The 19759-nt window shown below is 39.7% G+C and overlaps 3 protein-coding genes across 3 annotated transcripts; all 3 read right to left on the bottom strand.

The window, feature by feature from the left end:
• Window positions 1–796: 796 nt before the first annotated feature.
• On the bottom strand, window positions 797–8906 carry senp1 (SUMO specific peptidase 1). The gene is made up of 18 exons (XM_072366950.1): window positions 8318–8906; window positions 8058–8116; window positions 7765–7946; window positions 7316–7391; window positions 6819–7011; window positions 6543–6687; window positions 6329–6447; window positions 5922–6184; window positions 5744–5807; window positions 4041–4079; window positions 3868–3952; window positions 3628–3768; window positions 3248–3382; window positions 2849–3052; window positions 2653–2732; window positions 2450–2534; window positions 1973–2068; window positions 797–1893 (listed from the first exon to the last, which is right to left on the bottom strand). Exons 1-18 carry the CDS (start codon window positions 8449–8451, stop codon window positions 1831–1833), a joined length of 2163 nt encoding a protein of 720 aa, XP_072223051.1. The 5' UTR covers window positions 8452–8906; the 3' UTR covers window positions 797–1830.
• A 673-nt stretch (window positions 8907–9579) lies between these two features.
• Window positions 9580–16490, bottom strand: LOC140271669 (protein lifeguard 2-like). The gene is made up of 12 exons (XM_072366951.1): window positions 16196–16490; window positions 14712–14802; window positions 14467–14555; window positions 14270–14334; window positions 14134–14187; window positions 13988–14038; window positions 13857–13896; window positions 13489–13526; window positions 13050–13137; window positions 12859–12954; window positions 11173–11226; window positions 9580–11051 (listed from the first exon to the last, which is right to left on the bottom strand). Exons 1-12 carry the CDS (start codon window positions 16208–16210, stop codon window positions 10902–10904), a joined length of 831 nt encoding a protein of 276 aa, XP_072223052.1. The 5' UTR covers window positions 16211–16490; the 3' UTR covers window positions 9580–10901.
• Window positions 16491–16950: 460 nt separating this feature from the next.
• On the bottom strand, window positions 16951–19646 carry mfsd5 (major facilitator superfamily domain containing 5). The gene is made up of 2 exons (XM_072367451.1): window positions 19526–19646; window positions 16951–19171 (listed from the first exon to the last, which is right to left on the bottom strand). Exon 2 carries the CDS (start codon window positions 19088–19090, stop codon window positions 17645–17647), a length of 1446 nt encoding a protein of 481 aa, XP_072223552.1. The 5' UTR covers window positions 19091–19171; window positions 19526–19646; the 3' UTR covers window positions 16951–17644.
• Window positions 19647–19759: the final 113 nt, after the last annotated feature.

Genomic DNA, 19759 nt, shown 5'->3' with positions numbered 1-19759 from the left:
TTGTGAGTAAGACGGGGTTGCTTTAGATGCGACTCAGCATTCCATCCCGTTTCAGCTTTTCTGTTCAGGTTCATGTTTACTTGCAGATACATTTGAGCAGTTTCCTTCCCTTTTGAGTTTTGCTTCACAGAAATGCCTTAGAGTGCACCAGAAGGGCTCGTGAAGTGTTACTGACTGGAATCGTTTCCATGCACTGCAGATGTTGAAGTTGCCGTGTTGAGCTACGCTGAACATGAACATATTTTGTGCTCCACAGTCATAATCCAAAAACACTGAAGAAAAACCCGAGTCAAAATACAAGCTGCTGCTAATTTTGGACTGCTGTTTGTTCGCCGAGCGTCGTTCAACGCTTCACCTTAGGTCAACTCTAAATTCATGCTCAAAAACATCCGGCAAGTCTTGCTTTCGCCATCAACCTCTCTTCAGTAACGTTTGTGCCATGAAGCGGGATTTAGTTTTTCCCTCATGAAAAAAAGCACATTTTACAAAAATAAAAAATCCCACCAGCTTAAACTTTTCACTGCTTGATTTTAAAGATTTGTTGTTTTTCTCCCCTTTGAAATAAATGTTTTGGGTTTCTTTGTTTTTTCCAATGTGGTTTGTGTGTTTTTATTACACTAAAAATATAAGGCGTTGGTGAAGTCATAAGTCATAACATAATTCAAATAAGCCAAGACACACACAGCTTCTGTCATGTTTATCAAATGTGGTACCTGCAGATCATACCGACTTGGAGGTAACATACAAACATCGTAATACTCTAGAATTTATTTCTAAAACAGGAAATGGGTTTAAAAAAAAAAAAAAGAGTTTATTACACTGTAGGCTGTATATATTTTAAGTATGTACAAAATCCAAAATATACTGAATATGTTCCAAAAGTTGCTGTTGAACAAAAAGAATCTCAAATACATAAAATAGACTTTGAAGCTCAATTTACAATCTTATCAAGAATATGAATAAGAAGGAAATGGCAAAACTTTTTTTACCCTGCTGTTTTAGGCTGTAACCGTTTCGTTACATTTGAGTCAGTGAAGAACGAAAACATCCATTTTCACTCTAAATCATACTCTGAGGTCATGTCACATTTAAGACTTTTGTGCATTTCAACGACATTTAAATAATCACTTTTAAGTATTATGTTCATACTGTGCAATATACTCGCAGGAGTTAGTCAGTAAACACAATAGAAGTTTAACAAACTGTTTTAGATGTTTGTTAATTAGTCATTGCTGGTTGTTGAGAGCTGTTTAACATTAAAGAAACTACCGGTAAACAGAAGCCTCGTGTCCAGAGGTTTTAACCTTAAAATGAAGAGTTTTCCTTTGTTCAAAGTAAAGTCAAATTTCTTTTTCTTTGCACCGTACGAGTATAAACGCAATAACAATCTTACCAGACAACACACTTATGTATACAAAAAAAAAAAAAAAAACAAGAAGCAAACATTACACCTCAGAGTATGCTTTGTAGGTCACTATAAGTGTGGAACAGTTGGAACAGTACTGCCTGAGCAATACAAAACACGCAGTGTTTCAGCTGCTATACTGACGCTCCAATGGTGCACCAAAATTTTTAAAAAAAAATCAAAGAACTGGAAAAGAGAACTGGGAGGCAGTGATTTGTGCTCCAGCGACATCCCATCAGCAAACACTTGCTGTGGGCTTAAATGACCTTCGAGGACGAGAGCAGCTTGTTCCTGATCAGAGGAGCTGGTCTGCAAGTCTTTCCCAGAATGAGGATCGCTGTCAGTATGTCCTCCTGAGGATCGTAGCTCAGTCTTCATCTCAAGCTCTGAGCTAACTGTACAAGTTCTCAGTCGCCATCCTGATATCACAACAGCTTGTGGTTCAAAATCTCCCAAACCATCCTTTTTCTGAAGTAGGGCATGTGTTTCTGTCAAAATAAGGAAAGGTTATACAGTCTGAAGCCACTCACGTTTTACTGAATAAATACCGGTGCTGTTAGTGATTACCTGTGTGAATGTGATTGGCTTGTCTTTGGTGATGTAATCTGCATATTTGCACGTGAACATTCCACAGTCGCTGCCATTCATCTGCTGCGGGATTTCCTACAAATGAAAGAGGGATGCAGGTGTTCATTTAAAATGTTTGAAACCATGAACTGAAGCTCTGAAGCATGCGTCGAGTAGTGGGGGAGATTTCAAATGAAGCTCCGATTCGAGCCTTGTATCACTAGGTGCGTTTCCATCAGCCTGTTTAGATGCGCATCGAGAAGCATCGCAACACTGTAAACAATACAGCATGTCCAAGATGCAATACAGCATGTCCAAGATGCAATACAGCATGTCTTTAGTGGAGGCTAGCCTGTTCTGTATTAAAAAAAAACAAAAAACTATCTGGTTATGGGTTAACAACAACCTGCTGAACTGTACTGGCTAACTGGCTATGCAGCGAATACAGACACACTGAGGCTTGCGTGTTGGACTTACATTGGATTTTTTGCTGTGCAGACTCCAACCTGAGGTATCCAGTTCTTTGCCCTTCTTGTCCTTACTTTCCTGCTGCAGGTAGTTACTGTAAAACAAAATAAATGTCAATCAAAGCACTCCAATGATTCATAATGGTGAAGCAGCAGTTATTTATCTGTTCAAACGTATATCCCATTAAAAAAACAAACAGGACAGAAACTTACAACAAAATATGGCACGCTTGGTCATTGTTTCCCCCCATAGAATCAAAGTACATGATGGACTTTTTGCGGAAATCCACCACCTGGGAAGAAAAGAAGAACAATTCAAAAAAGAAAGTAACATTACTGCCTCTGACATGAGGCAGCAACATACATGAATCTTACGTCCAGGTTTACAAAAACAGCCATTAAGACTTACAGAGAGGCACCAATGCATTCCCAAGTGAACAGGAACTAACAGGACGTCTTTAGCAAAAACGTCTGTCTTCTTTGTCCAGCGGCGGACAGCAGAGTATCCACTGCTGCGCAGTTTAGGATAGAAAAATGTGTTGAACGTATTGACTGATGGCAGATTGGGCTGCTTGCTGCGTTCAACCAGCAGGTTCATATAAAAGTTGATCACCTGAGAAATTAAAAGGGACAGTTTGAATGGATTGTACGGCTAAAACTGTTGTTACATTACAAATATGATAATGGTCAAGTGCTTTTAAGTATCATAATGCATGCAAACAGATGTTATTGTTGAATGAACATTAATGCTGATCATTTAAACATGAGTTCTTTTAGACCAGAACTATGTGCAGCATTATGTTTTCACCTCATCGTTGAGCCAGTTGAGGTTGCTGAGGGTTTGCAGGTCTTTTCGTGTAAGGCTGAGACCGAAACCTTCGCTTAGTACTTCATGAGGACTACCCCCTCTCATCAGTGCCCTGTTCACCTCAGCCTCCATTTCCTGATGAATAAAGTACAATAGCATACCAGTGAAAAAAGCATATGATGGGAAATAAGACAGGCACCATTTGGGTTTAACATTTAGTTGTTCTCCAACTCATTTTACCTAAAAAAGGAACGACAACACATGCTGGACTACCCGAGATTCTAGACATCTATTTAAGTGTCTCACTTAAATACATACACAGTAAATATTACATATCAAGATACAAGAGTATCAAGTATATCAAGATACAATGACCACACCTCTGTGAGTTCAGGAAATTCTGGTTTCTCCTCTGAAGGCTTCGGTTCCTCTATCACAAGAGTCAAAGGAACCTCCTTTTCCAAAGGAACACGAACACAGACCTCCACATGTGAGCTACGCTGCCCCTCCTCGGACAAGCGCTGAAGACCACAAATGAAAGGACATCAATATGTTGATACAGGAGGAAATCATTACAATAAAACTGGACCAAAACGAGGGCCTTAGCAGTGACCGCTCACCTGTCGCAGCAGCTGGGCGGCAAGTGCTTCCTGTTCTTCTATTTGTCTCCGTCTTTCTCTAGCTCGAGAGTCATACATGCTAGTCCTAGACACACAAAAAAGTTCTCTTTGCCACATTCAATTCTAGTATCAGTGAAAAATTAATAGTGATAGATTATATAGAGTGTACTTACAATTCTTTGATCCATAGCTCCGCTTGGAAACATGGCACACTATAAAACAGAAAAATATGCTGTTCATGCACATCAAACTAACTTCCTTTAATAATTATTACCTTCTTATACAACTAGTGCATGCTAAATATTTAACATGTAAACTGTTTATCTGTTTAAACCTTTAACAGAAGTAATTATAAAGGGAATGCCATTATAAATTCAACAAATTTAGAATTTATTATCAGGAACACACTCAAAAAGGAGGTAAGAAAAGTTTGAAAAGTTTATAGGATCTCCTGTAGAGCGGAGACGGCTACCAGATATAAATTATGATAAATCTGTCAAACAAATTGAGACAGTGCAGCCTTGTGAAATGAATAAGATGATGAATATTGTAATAAAAAAGCCAAAGACACACTTCTCCTAACATGAAACATGCTATTTATAATGGTAAAGATATAGCAAAGGAACCAACATTTGTGGGGATAACTAGTTTGACAACTCAAATGCAAACTTTAACTCTTAGAGACTCGGAAAGCACAACAGCATAACAAAAAATATTAAGGGACAGATGCACTGATCTTCAAGGATTACACAAAGGAATATGAGAGGAGATCTGCCATTCACTAGGGCTGGGTACCGAACTTCGGTTCTTCAAAGGCACCGACCAAAATGCTTCGGTAGTACCGAGTATCAAAACATGCCTCGTCTTTCGGTGCCAAGTTTCGGTACCCAGAGATCAATCACGTGATCAAGAACTGATCATGCTATCCTCAATTAGCTGTATTAACGTTACACTGTGCCGCATGCAGGAAAATGTGGTTACACCCACAGACGGGGTTCACGTGCATGTGCATTGGGAACTGTAGGTGTCTGCGTGTCACCGAAGCGGTTAAACAATGCCACCGAGGTCAAAAGCGTGGCTCCATTTCACCAAGATTGATGCCAATAGTGCGCGATGCAGCATATGCCAAAAGGTCATCGCTGCTGAGGCCAGCAACACCACTAATTTAATCATTTTAAGAGCAGAAAGTTGCTCTGTGTTTTACTGCAAGAAGCTCGGACCGCAACCATCCTCCTCTCTGCATTTAAGTCAGCCTGTGGACGCCACAGAGCCCGAGCGGCATAATTCAAAATCTCCACCACTGGACTCGGCTTCATCTAAGAGTACCGAGGACGGCGCAGTGTGTGGCATTTTAACAGGTAAATTAACATTGAGCGAAATCCGGCAGTAATATCAATCTTACTACAACTTAATACGTGCAGAAAGCAGACATGTTGATCTTTCTGAAGAAAAACTGCTCAGTGAAAAGTATCCTCAGTGTGTAGGATAGTATTAGACACCAACCTGTGACCTGTTTGCACTGGAAATTATTATAAACTTTATCAATCCCTTTGGGAGGTTCCCTCTGGGAAATTGAAATACTGAGCTGAAAAATAAAACTGAAGATTTGTACTGTAATGTAGTTTCCTTTTTGTTAGAATTGATATAATAAAATAGGTATCGAAAAAAAGTATAGTTCAGGAACCGTTATCGAAGTGAAGGTATCGGTATTGGTACCGGCATCGAAAATTTTTGATTGATACCCAGCCCTACCATTCACCAACTTTGTGGGTCATATTTGGGGAAAATCACTCACAGAAACAGAGTTTAGGAGAATCTGACTAACTGGCTAATCTGAATAAAATAGTAACCTTGACTTAAAAAAAAAGATACTAACCTTGAGCGGTCTTGCTTTTTACCCCTTTTCTCATTTACAATAATTACAGAGTCACCATCATGTGCTGTAAGAAAAGAAAAGTACATTAAACACAGAAAGACATAGGCCATGCAAATATTTGATTACTTGTGAGATTTAATTTCATACTGTCTATTAAGTTTTCATGCTGATGTCTCACCTGATGACTGTGTGTCCTGAGAGGTGTTATCCTGCAGAGCTGATGGGGAAGGAGCTGCTGCTATGCTGGAGCTGAGGTCTGTGTCTTGAGATCCTATCCCTGACTTGCTGGAGACTCCCACAGGGCTGGGGAGGTTGCTGGAGCATTGGCTAGATATTCCCCTGGGGCTGGGAGGGCTACTGGGTCCCTCTGAAGTTACTCCTGTTGCTGACCCAGTTGGAGAAGAGATTTGTCGAATTCTGTGGCTGGAGAGGAAGCTGGTGCTGATGAGACATTGAAAAAGGGTGGCAACCAATGAGATAGCAGGAATCATCTGAACAAAGTTCCGTAAAAAGACTCAATGGTAAAGAAGATTTATGCATGAATATTGCATTGTTAGAAGTATCTTCTATTTGTCTGATACATACAAATCTCTGTGTGACCTCACAATGGTGTGTGAGCTGCCGTTGTGAAGGAAAGATGACTGACCACCAGAAACCATGGTCAGAAGCTGCCTGTAGATCTCTTTCTCCTCTTCAAGAACACACTGACAATTACACAAGAGAACAACGATATTAACAAACAAATGGAACAAATGAATCAGAGGGAACCACACGGTGCCTTACAGTCCTTGTGTCTTACCTCCTGTGCTGTACAGCGTGGCCTGGTTCTGTGTAAGCGGCCTGATGAGATGCTGTGTGTTGGGCTCTGCACCACTTTGATGGGAAAGGTCTTCTCATACAGGCTTGTGCAGGAGCTGCTTGTTGTGCCCACTCCACCAAACAAACTGCAGACACATTTTGGTGATCAAAAATCATTAACTGACACCCGATTATTAACAAACAATCCCAAAGCAAAAGCATCTACTGAAAGAGGATTTTTTTTTGCAAGACGTAAAAAACAAGATGCAAGTATTACCTCGAAATCCCATGTGGTCGGGTATGTAGGGGCCTGCGTAACCGTGGGGAGGGTTGAAATTTGGGGGTGACAGAGGGTGGCACATTGACCGAGTGCCCATTTGTTTTTGGCACCTCACGATGTGTAGGACTCATGCACACCTGTCGCCTACAGACTTTTGATCCCATTATAGACTTCTCATTGCGCAACCACTCTAGAGTTGGAGGGGGAATTAAAAAACAACAGTGAAATAATTCATTTCTCTCCAACAGTTCAAGGCCCATATACACTTGCAGCCTTAACCTTCAAATGTGTACCACAGCACTCTGAGCTTCAGCACCACAGAATACTAATGAAATAATGTTAAAACCCCAAAGGAAAGATTACATGCAACGCGATTTAAACACATCGCTTAATCCCCCTTACGTTAGAGTTAGGTTGGTAGCTGAGGTTTACATACCTTTGAAAAGGTTTAAGTGTATTTAAAAAGTTAATGCACACTTAAGCAATAGATGTACCTGATTTGGATGTTTTCCACTCCAGAGTTGTTGAGGGGGCAGCAAATGTCTCATCCAAAGAATTCCTGTCAACAATCTTCAGCCAAAAATAGACACAGAGGAAAATGAAAGATAAGTGAAAGATAGGGTTGTCACAAACTTTAAACAGCTTTAATGATTAAATTATCATTTTCTGTTCATCTTAAGCCACTTTTAGTTTTAAATAGTGGTATACGTCCCTTTGAATGATCACCTCTCATCAACTTTTTGGACACAATTTGTCTCTTCTAAGTTACACGCATTCAAGTGTGTTATTTGGCATTTCTAATAAAATCCACAATAAGATCAGCGCTTGCTCATCAAAAGGTGTTGGTCAAATATTATAATTTATGGCACTATATAAACAGGCTATGAACAAAAAAGGTTTTTAATCTGTATTGATGATGATACCCTCTACATGCAAGTCTCACCGGCCTTCCCGTCCAGACTGCTGCTGATGTTGAAGGTTGGGACTCTCCAGGAGGGGAATCAGGGGAGGTAGGCAGAAAATTTCTCAAAGTTGGGCTTACGTTGTTCCTCATCCATGTAGCTACACTGGTACTATGACTCTTGACCCCTTCAGCTGCACTTTTGACTGAATCAATAAGATCCCCTGTAGATTTGTCACACAATCCGAATTAATAGTTGTTATGAGGCTCCTCCTGATAAAACCACATTCACAAGTTAATCGCACAATGGTATATGTAAATTATAGTGCACGTACCCATTCGTGATTTCTTAATCACTAAACCATCTTGATCGATGTTATGGCCATCCTCCAAACTTAAGAAATAAACAAATAAAACATATGAATCATCTCCACTAAACTGAAACTGAACGAAACGCGAACAGAAAGGCAACGGTAGTCACACTGATTCATTGGATAACTCTGAGTCAGTTAAATCTCGTATATTTTTAAACAGAATGGCGCTCACTTAAAATGAAAAAAGAAGAAGAAGAAGAAGAGGCTTTTATAGTTCATACCATTCAATGGGTCTTTTCCGTCTTACTGGACCATCTATCGCTGCCCGGTGTCCATGTGAGTGCTCCGCAGCTGGTTCACCATTGCGAAGATTGGCAAAGCTCGTTTCTATCCATTCGTAGATTTTGTTCAACATGACTCAAAAGTTTCAGAAATGACACCGCGGATTCAAAGATAAATCGTTATGGCTACTATCGGTCTCACTGTCAAAATAGGCACGCCAAATGAAGCTCGCGTGCTTCATTCAACAGAGGTAGGTTAGCTAAGGCTGCTTCAAAGGCTAACACTCCCCACAAATACCATTTTAATTTCCCACCGACACAACTAACAGTAAGCTAGTTAGCTTGGAATTAGCTCTACCTAGCTAGGACGCTAGCTAGCGCTGTTAGCGACACGGCTAATTTATTGAAGTATGGTTAAATTCCAGTAGGAATACGATAAGTCGCTACCAGCGCGGTCGGAAAATTTGCTATCATTTTGAGTCACACCCTAACTCATTTATATATCATTAATGTGACTATAAATTACAAATAAACTTGTAAAGAATAACATCTCCCGCTTCTTCCTCATTCAAAACCACAACATGGCTGATCTGGAGGTCGTACCATCGCACCTTCTGATTGGATGCCTGGATGCTGTTAAATTCAATATAGCCTACATGTACTGGTTGATTGTAGACCGGAGGAAAGCCTTTAATACCACGTCACACTTGCCGGCACTAAACTGTGAATATGAGTTTTATTTTAATCACGTGTATATACCACGTGCACGCAGTTATTTAGTATTTTCGACACATGTGTATCTGTCTATAGCCGTTTTTGCTATTTCTTTTGATTTTTAAATAGAAAAGATAATCAATCTTTATCTGAAAAATCCGTTCTGGGTCCAAACAATTACGGAATCTCAAGCATATACTCTTGTTGTTAGTCTGATTTTTGTTCTTGTAACTGTGCTGAACATTAATAGAACTACTTGCTTCAAATAGGCTAAACATTTTGGAAGTCATATTACATGTAAACAGTGCAAATATATTAGTGATTTTTAACCCAGACTTTAAAATGAATGTTTTTGTTGCTTTGTTTTTGTTTGTTGTTTTTAAAAAAGCCTAAAATAAATAACTAAAATAAAAAACTATCACAAAACTGAGATGAAGACATTTATGATGATCTGTGAAATGTGACACAATTTGACAGTTTTCCTCATGAATCTCTTGGGTGGAGTTTCACATGTGTAATGGATTAAATAAGATGCCATTTTAAAGGTGTTAAAGCACAATTTATTTATTCAGAGAGAAGAAGTGACCATATTTGTACACACCCTTTGATAAATGAATACAGTAACACTAATTCTGCAATGAAATGCACTGTCCTCTGAAAACAATAAACTGCACCAATTGAATAGAATAACTGGAATAAAAAGGCCACTTTAAAAGACTTACAAATTCATTTCAGGAATCAAACTTGCTATTTTATATCGCACACTTTCAGAAATATAACATTCTATCATAGAAAAATAAACTTCAAATCTCATTAAATGATATCACTCAAACCCCTCCACAAGTACAGTCCTTATCAAAAGTTATGTTAAACCCATGAGTGTTTGGCACTGTTATGTTTAGATTTACTGCTTGTCACCACTTAAACTCATAACTTTACAGAGTAAAAGAACCAAAACCCATAAGTTTCAAACCAAGTAGCTTTCATCAAACTGATCTGTGAACCATTTCAAATCAAAAGATTTACAATACAAACCCACGTGTTGGACCAAAGACTGACAAACACTGCAACTGCAAAGTGAAAACAAAGAATGGAAGCTTTGTGAAAATCATCAATATGACCATACAGTATACCATGAATATGAGTTTACAAATCAAAGTGATATGAGCAGCACAATCCTAAATTGAATAGAAACATTTTCAGATTGTCATTCAAAATTCATCACCTCCCCTCAAACTGTTAAATACAGCAGAGGACTGTGTTGTTATTCACAGTACGTAGACAGCATTGGATATGTCAAAAAACACAGGAAATTATTTACACTTTTTAAGCATTTCTTAAGTTACATTTGCACTTTCAGTCACTAAATAAACACCCACAGCAATAGCCAAAAGATGGAATGACTGTACTTGGTGTAGTTAGGCCTAAGAGTCATGCTTGATTTGTACATTTAATACACCCTAAAGAGCATTAACATTTATTGTTTGCAGTAATTTATGACACAAATGCACCCTTACAGCTTCATATAGACACTCCCAGAAAATTTCAACAACACCAAATGGAGGGAGATCATGTGTTTCTTGTCAATACAGCTACTAAGCTAACCTGCAGTTTGGGACAAGGGTTCACAAACATGCTGGAGGTGGAGGGAAAGGTCTCAGACATCTTGGGTGTGGCTACTGATATGCATCATTGTGCATGTTTAGCTGTTCACAAAGTATTGAGGACCATAGTTATCAGGCAGAAAATAAAGCTGCAATAACTGATTGGAAGCACTGTCACCACAATCAACAAAGTTTTAAGACTCTTTATCTCGTTTGCCTAGATTTCCATAACGGTGCAGCTCTTGCCTGCACATAGGGAATGTAGTTTATTCTCGTTTGGTTCCAAAGATCTGGAGGAAGAAGGAGAAGATGTACACAATATCAAGGTAGATGTTGAGAGTTGCAAAAACATATTCTTCAGGACTCATGGTGTACCGCTTGTTCCCCATGAGGAGCTGGGTGTCAAATGCCAAAAACTGCAACAGAGAATAAGAGAGGAAATAATAAATCTCTTTTATTTGAGGTTTTATATTAAATATGCTCTGCAGAATGTGATCTGCTCCATCATTAATGGCTTAACTCTATCTTTACTCTTACCACTGTGAATAGAATGGCTCCCAGGGCAGCATATATGGCATCTAACCAAGGTACCTAATTCACAAAAAGGATTTAGTTAGATGTGATTACAGTAAATCACAGCTTGAGATGTCCTCTATCTTAGATTGGAAAACTAAATATATTCGTAGCTGAGGGAACCCATATTATTCATGAGACATATTTGTTAAGAGTTTGCATCACATTTAATGAAAAGTGCTCCAAAAAGAGGGTTAGAAACATCTACTCATTCAAGAGGTTTTATATATTTTGAAATTGAAGAATGAATTAAATTATCACTAGACTGTTATACAAAACAGCCCTATGCAACCCTTAAAATGGTCTAGAAAAAATGACTCATGAAGACAAAACCTTCTACATCAAAGAACAATGCTGAAGAAATCCAAACTACTAATAGATTCATGTAGATTTATACAGTAAAGTAAAATACCATTGAGATTTGTAGCTAGCTTTGCATGGTATACTTGTGATATCTCAACCTGCCTCCTTAATAAATACTGGTCACTGGGAATTGTTTTAAGCATCAGGTGTGCCCTGCATTCTAAATGTCTTTGAAAGGTTATGTTGTTATGCAGTAAACTGCCTTATTTAATTGCTGTAGTTTCCATACTATGGCAAGACGCTATAAGTTACTAGCTTGTTTTTGCAGATAATTTTATCTATAATGGTAAGTCAAAGTGTTTTACATAATGCAGTAAATATGAAAGAAACAACAGCATAACAACACCAATATTTCATAAATAAACTGGGACAAAACTGCCTGCCATTATCCTAAACTACCCATATAATCAAATTCCTTGGGCAGGAGCTCTTGGAGTTTTGTTTTAATGCACATGGTACACTTTTAACATAAATATTCAGCATGCATTGGTGGTTTACACTCGCATGTAGCTGGATCTGGGTGTTTAACTCCAGACAAGGTGCATATTTGCTGGGTGGAGGAGGTGGACTTCAGGCAGGGGACCCAAGTCTCAGAGTTCTGGATGGAACTGCTACCATTACACGTTGGTTGAAAATCTTTCATTTTCAGTCACTGGGTAGTTTATTGCCAGAAAAATACTTATTACTATTTTTCAGGTAGTTTGGGTTGAAATAAACCCTTTGACAGAACCAACCTCATTCTAGAGGGCACACTTCTCCCTTATGCAACAAGTGTCGTTATTTTCCTACCAGTGTGACAGTGTCCTGTGACGGTGATGTCAGCGGCATTTGATTACAGTCTCATGGTGTCTGCTTCAGACTGTGAGGGACAAGTATATCACACTACCTCGTAAATGGAAAAATGGTGCTTAAAGGGGTACTTTGTGTCTTGAAATGTGATGCCAACAGGTCCTGACCAAGTTATTTAGGACTGAGAACAGATGAAGATCTCATGAAGCTGAAAGGATCCCGAGCTTTCATCAAAGTAAACATTAGCCATGTCACATATTTAAAACCTGTTTTTCTTTGTTTATACAATTTAGTATTATCTAATCACGTTAACGTCTTAAATGTTGTTCTAAAATTACAAAAGAGGTCAGATTAAAGACAAAAAATTCTAAAAATCTTGAATGAGTAGGTGTGTCTGAACTTTTTATTTCATCATTACATTTTTTGTAGTTCTCCTAACCACATTCCAGTTTAACCAGACAAATGATGTGATTGAGTGATTTGGTTGATCATACTTACATATTGAAAAGGAAGGACAATAGCCAGCACCACTCCAGAGATGAACATTACGAGGCAGAAGATAAAGAGCACACCTTGGCATGAAGTAACATCAAACTGGTTGGAGAGCACATAAAATAAAAAAGGTAGTTTTTCTGAGTCATTTGAACTCCAAAACCGGCATGTAATTTAACTAATTTAATTTTTCTCACCTTAGTTTGGAAACTGAAGACTGTGACCAGGAGACAGACTGCTACTGTGATTCCCAGACACATCACCACTGACTTGGTGTTATAGAAGCTTTTTAAAAAACACACAAAATACAATATATTCATGTTGTTTCACTGACCACACACATGCAAGTTGGACAGTGTTTCACGAGAGCAAACAAATCAAATGAAAGTTAAATCTACAGATCAACAGACTAAAGAGACTTTTTGTTATGTTTTTACTTTCATATTGATTATTTTTAACATTTGCATATAGAGCTCCCTAAAACAGCATGAAAAGTGGCTATTTACATGAACACAAAAGCAAAATTAATATAGCTAATATGAATATCTGAAGAAGGCATGCAAACCCACTAAAATTCACCGCGTCAAGTAAAACAAGGCAACTACGTAAAATAGAAAGAAAGATATGTCAACATACCTGGACAACATCCCTGTCATGTAGGAAAGGGAGAGGGTCTGTCATGGCAGAAAGGACAGTCATGTGAGAATGTGGGCATTTAGTTTTTTTCATTTTAACATCTTCAGATAAGTTCTGACTGGAATAGCTGCAGCAAAACATATTTATTCATTCATTGTAAGATCATTTTAACCCTTGACTTGTAATGATTTGTAAGGTTAAAAGGTTGACATAAATAACAGGAGTTGATCCATGAATGTCTCCTTAGGTATTCTAAATCAGTCTGCAGGTTAATTTGAAACATTACTCATCCAGAAAGGCCCGAAACAATGATGAGAAATGCACATAACATTCAATAAATGAAAATCCATTTACAGCCTTCCACTCACAAAGATGGCAAGTAGAATCAGATTCCATGGAAACTGTCTCCTGTAGGAAAGAGAGAGGTATGTGATTGCAACACTTGAGATCATTTTGCTTTTTTAAGATGTGCATTACATTTTTTTAACTCTATCTTTACCTTGGTGCAGAGCAGCATGATAGAGTAAGATAGGTGACAAAGAATACGGCACTGTGAAACAACAGAAATAATATCAGACACACATTTGGACAGACGTTACATCAAGCAAAAGTATGTGTATATTTCTAACTGAACTTATTACTTACTATGAGGCCCAGTACCATCCAGGATTGGTCTGAATGTAGGCCTTCACGGGGTCGCTAAAAGACACATCTTAAGTAAGTAGACTACTCAAACAATTTAATGCTGATTACCCTTAATCGAATTGAGTCAAACACTTACCAGAATGTGAAAAGAGCCACAATAGCAAGTGTGACCAAAAGCTGGATCATCAAAATGGTGTACACCTACAAGACAGCAAATCAGAGTTTAAAAAACAAGCAATCCGTGTTGTATTGTATTGGTGGGTGCTTGTCAGACACGGAGGTAAATTAGCTGTGATAGACAGCATTTTCAATAACAGGGAAATGTTAAGGCACCTTACGAATGAAGACTCTCCTGATGTTGCGATCATCCCAGGTGAATTCTGTAAGCATCTCAACATCATTGTAGCAAGGAGCACTGATGCCTAAAAGACACATTCATTGCAGACTTTTTAGCAATTCTTTATACCGAATATAATCCCATCATTGCTACACCGTTAACAGCCGTCATATTTATTAGTGAAATATGATAAAAGGCTAACTTTATGATTAAATATAAACAAATAAATGTGTAGTGATACCCGCAGTAGCTTCTTCATATGACGGAGGAGCTGGTGCCACTAAGGCCTGTCCGCTGGTGGAGCCATTGGTGGCCTTGTTAGCAAGTAACAGCTAATTTGATACAAAAAAAAAAACAAAGAAGAAAGAAATAAAAGACACAGTAAGTGAATCAGTGTTTGAGCAACTACAAACGTCACATTATCATTTGACCAGAGATTGAAATGTCCAGTCTTCAACTGTTTTACACGTTTGGGGAGCTGCATTTAGCTACTGCCAGTGAACTAATAATCGATTTCCTTTGATCTAACACATACATGGATTCCTTAAAAATATAATGGTGTAATGCATAGAATTATTACACATATACCTAATACTTTCCAGGATGACTAGAAGTAAGCCCCATTGTAGGAGCTTCGCAATCTCATTTGCAGATGTTTGACTACTGCTAATCCACTACTGCTGAAAGTACACAATGATGAACGAATACTGCACGTGAAGATTTTGGAACAATGACTTGAGAATTGTAATTAGGTACATTTGTACTCTCGCTGCACTTTAAGGTATAGCAAACTAATATTTTTGCCTTTCAATATATAGGACTGATATTTTGTGTGAGTCTGCTTTTATTTCCCCTTCAAATCAACAATCCTACTTTGACCTTTTGGGCCATTGCTAACTTTTTCTACAACAACTGCGTTCATCTTTTGCATTTCGGGAGCACCTTAACCCCAACTGACACCTAAACCCAGACCTTGACTTGAAATGTCAACCACGTTTAATAGTTGCCTGTTCAGCCAACAAGAAAAACAAAAAAAGAAATTATTAACAATTTCATCATCTTTAAAACTTTAACTGCATCCAATTATACCAGTGTTTTGACTGATGGGTGAGATGGTCAGGTGTAAGCCCGATTTTGTGTCTCCTACGTGGGTCATCCACGATGTTTTTAAAAAATATATCAGCGGGTTATTTAAATGTAAGCATTCTTCTTGAACAAAGTGACCTTCGAGCGCCTCAAGCTGGAAAAAAATAACTGTGTCTGGTATCGGGGAGAACAAGGCCACATCACGCTTTACTAGTTTCAGAAAGAAGTGGGGTGTCAGGTGACGCAGCGCGTTAAAAGCACTGACGCATTTCCCTCAGCATCTTACAGAGCACAGAAAACAGACTAAACCAGCCCACAGGAAGAAAAATAAAAAGCATTTAGGATGGTGCCGCGAATAATCTACTTCATGTTCCAGCTACTGTACCCAGGGGTTTGTTTATGTACTGCAAAGTCACTATTTGAATAACAATGACAAAATCTAGCAACTTTCTTAGCCAAATAGTCCGCATTGCCATTACGCATTTGAGAGGAAAAAAGGGACAGGCTAGACATGCACATCGACAGCCTCATATATAATGATGTCGGGCACAGACATCAACAGCAACTATTTAAACGGTTCTAATTGTAAAGCATGGAGAGAATCTCCGAACAAAAGGTTTAAAATAAACTAATTCATACCTTGCCCTGGGTCATGATGTCTGTTTGTTGTCCTGCTGCAGGTCGTTTTGATCTGTATGTGTCGACCAGTCAGTGGGAATGTCGTGTGTCCTTCCTTTTATTACAGTACCTCTTAAAAGTCCAGCCAAAGACTGATAGCTGCGAGACAGGATCTGGGACTTATGGTGCCCTTCTTGGCTGCTAAGACTGAACAACTGGCTCTGACGATGCAGTGATGTAATCCCCAAAACAGGCAGTGTAGACTCGTGCAGATGCCCCTCCCTCACTCACGCAGTGATGTTCTAGCAGCATCCAGATGAAGCTGCTCCATAGAGTAGAGCAGGGACTGTACCACAGCACCGGGATAAATGGGGAGCGTGAACCGACATGATGCGTTATGGGGACAGAAGTCCAGAGAAATCTGGAAATGTAGTCTGCAGTAGAGCTGGGGGGGTGGGGGGGGGTACAAGAGCTAGAATTACGTTGAAATCTTTGATCAACGCCAGTAATGCTATTTTCTATCAAACAAATTTGGCTTTTCTTTGAATGATCCACACCCGTTATAAGCACCTACTTTCAAGCGCATTACTACTTGTATCCACATGGTAGACTATGTAAAGGTGAGCATAATCTTGAATTGAAACAGGACATTTTGCATGAGCATCATTTCCATGTAAATGCTGCTTATGCAAAATATAAAGATCCATATAAAGCATCCACATTTCACAAACCAAAAGTAAAATAAAACTAAACAAATACACTTGTCACAGACAACAGGGGCACCTTTATTTAAGTGTAAATGAGAGAGAAATGTTGAGAAAAAATAAACAAAATACCCGCTACAAGATACAGAGAAAGCATTTGAAATAAAACTGAGCTACGGTAGCGCACCGTTTTCTATAAAAATACGTAAAGCTCGAGCAAAAGTATTGTGAGAGAATTACTGCAAGATACTGGGATACATGCTGGCCATGAACTTACTTGCTCGGATATTCAGTCACGTCTCAGTGAACCTCAAATCTTTTTAAGTCCGTTTTTACACATTTGCTCCCCAAAAAAACCCCAAAAAACACATAGGCACTGCTGATTCTTATGGAGATTCTTAACATGCTTCCATTCATATCATGAAACAACAAGAAAGGTGGATGTATCGCCTCAGCTGCAGGTAATAAGGAATTATTAATGGAATGTTTCAGGAGCTGGCCAAATTTGTTTATTTGTCTAATGAGAGTAGTGCAATGTTTCCAAAGCATCCTTAGACTGTCAGGACTGATAAAAGTGTCCCACATATACAAATGAAGAAGCAGCAAACCAAACACAGAAAAACAAAAAAAAATCCTTTAACCCACCAGTGGATGATGATTTTCTTAATTTGGAAATTTAGTCCAGTCAAACACAAGTTTTGTAACTTCAGCCAGGCAAAACTGACACATTAGACAATAATAAACTGGTGTTTGTATCAAGTCCAAACTACATGTCCCCCTCCCCTCTGCTTCCTTCCAGCTTCAGGTCTGTGTCATTTCTGCCCAGGGTGAAAAGACTAACGACGGCCATTAGGGCTGCCAGCATCATGACGGCACAACCTCCAAACATGTGTCTGCTGCCGCTGCCACTCTCCCCACCACCAGTTCCTGATACCTCCCCATGGAGTGCCAGCAGTCCAAGGCAGGCCAGCAGGTGCAGAGGCAATCGGAACCAAGCCAGTACACCAGCTCGCTTTTCCTCTGGGATCACTCTGCCCTGCAGAAAGCTGACTGCAGGGAAGTACAGACCACAGGCCAGTTCCAGCAGCAGAAAGGCCAGAAAGGATTCGTGAGGCCTAGGTTGTCCTGGTGCGGTGGAAAAGGTTAGCATGAAAAAAGAAAAAAAAGCCATGAGTACCGCAAGGCAGAGCACATGTCCAGGCTGTAGACGATAGCGAGTGGAGGTTGCTAAGCGATACAGCAAGGAGCCAACCATACTGGCAGCCATCAGGCAGGAGAACACTATTCCTAAAGGAGGCCCATGAGGGTCTAGCACTGGGGTCCACAGGAAAACAAAAATGTAGAGGACACTTTCAAATAGAGCCTGGACTCCACCTAAGAGGAGGACTCTCCTGTCTGAGAGCAGACAGCGCAGTCCCTCATGGCAGCTTCGTGAGAACCGGCCTTTAGCAGACAAACGAGCCACACCTCCATTTGGAGTACCAAGGAGCAGAGTCTGTTTGTCTCCGTCTGGACCTCCTTCAGCCTCCTCCTTTCCCCAGTCTGTTAGCACCACCCAGCCACAGCAGCCCAGGCATGGGACAGCTAGAAGAAAAGGAGCTACTGGTCCAAGGTGGAGCCACTCAGCGAGCATGTTAGCCACCAGCCCTGCCCCCACAGCAAGGGCGTGGTTCCAGGTGGCAGCTTTGGTGAAGGTGCTGGGGATCCACTCCTTGGGAAAATCGTGGACATCTACATGTCTGTGCACATACCAGGATTCAAATGTGGTGGCGAGCAGGGATGTAGACAGACCCCCCAGAATACGGCCCACAATCAAAACAAAGTAGTCTCTGGAAAGCTTAGTGAGACAACAGGCAGAGTAGGACAAGCAGAAAAGAAGACATGTCCATCTGCGACCCAGGACTTGAGGGAGCCAGCCTGAAAAAGGAGCAAACAGAACACAAGAGGCCAGGCCACATACATATAAAATTGCTATTTGGGATTCCAGGAAGCTGTAGTGGAGGTACAGTTTGTAGAGGTACGGACCCTGGAGCCAGTCTGCCCACAAAGCCAAAAGATATGCTCTGAGAAATATAGTCTGGAAGCGCCGGAAAGCTGGGTTGGCCACAGCAGTAGGAGCGGACTGAGGTGGAGTTAGGCGGCGTGCTGTGAACTCCAGGCCAACACAAAGGGCAAGCAGGAAAATGATGGCGAGGTATGATGTTACCAACATGCTGGTACACACGGCACCCCCTTAAGATCAAAGCTGAGGTGCTGAGGTATTTCCAACTCTTTTCTTTCTGTTTCTCAGCACCTATGGAAAGACAATATGGACAAGTTTATTACAACTAATAACATAGATGGGAAAATGCTTGGCATATTATTTAATTTAACTGATTATGTAATTATTCATTTGTTGTCACTGATTAACAACAAGCGCTCTAGCTAGTTATTGCAAAATAAAATTAGTTTTAAAAGCCTCAATGAATGAAACACAGAATATCCACGTGTAAGTTGCCTGAAGAAAATAGTTATTTTACACGACGACTTGTTAATAGCTAACGTTAGCTGGCAAGCTAACTTTCTGCAAAGATATGTCGGTTTAATTTGTGCCACTTTCATCCCATCTGTTTTCCACAGCTGTATCACACTACATAACATATCTTACCGTGTCGTTTGACAACTGTCCCATATTAAATATACGACGTAGTAACTGATAGATTTAAACCACAAAGTGAGAGTTCAATGTATTAGCAAGTGTACTCTTGGAAACACAGCATTCACTTCCGGTATCCGGTTTTTTTTCTATTTCACCAGAAGGTGGCATCCCTGCACAAGTTTTATTTCTTGAAGAGGATAAGACAACGGTTCAGTTTATCCATTCGGCGTTGGAGTAAAAGCA

Source organism: Leuresthes tenuis, unplaced genomic scaffold, assembly GCF_036924035.1.
Source record: "Leuresthes tenuis unplaced genomic scaffold, fLeuTen1.0.hap1 SCAF_16, whole genome shotgun sequence".
NCBI lineage: Eukaryota > Metazoa > Chordata > Actinopteri > Atheriniformes > Atherinopsidae > Leuresthes > Leuresthes tenuis.
This window is presented reverse-complemented; position numbering and strand designations above follow the sequence as displayed.

Bases quoted from the DNA above. Each gene is read 5' to 3' on its own strand.
- senp1 (XM_072366950.1), bottom strand. From the start codon at position 8,451: ATGTTGAACAAAATCTACGAATGGATAGAAACGAGCTTTGCCAATCTT. The intron at 3,383-3,627 runs GTGTGGTCATTG...TTTATTCATCAG, and splicing joins AATTTCCTGAACTCACAGAG to GAAATGGAGGCTGAGGTGAA. The intron at 2,069-2,449 runs GTAAGTCCAACA...TTTCATTTGTAG, and splicing joins TGCACAGCAAAAAATCCAAT to GAAATCCCGCAGCAGATGAA.
- LOC140271669 (XM_072366951.1), bottom strand. The intron at 14,556-14,711 runs GTATCACTACAC...TGTGTCTTTTAG, and splicing joins ATATGAAGAAGCTACTGCGG to GCATCAGTGCTCCTTGCTAC. The intron at 11,227-12,858 runs GTAAGTATGATC...TTTGTGAATTAG, and splicing joins TTGTCCTTCCTTTTCAATAT to GTACCTTGGTTAGATGCCAT.
- mfsd5 (XM_072367451.1), bottom strand. From the start codon at position 19,090: ATGTTGGTAACATCATACCTCGCCATCATTTTCCTGCTTGCCCTTTGT.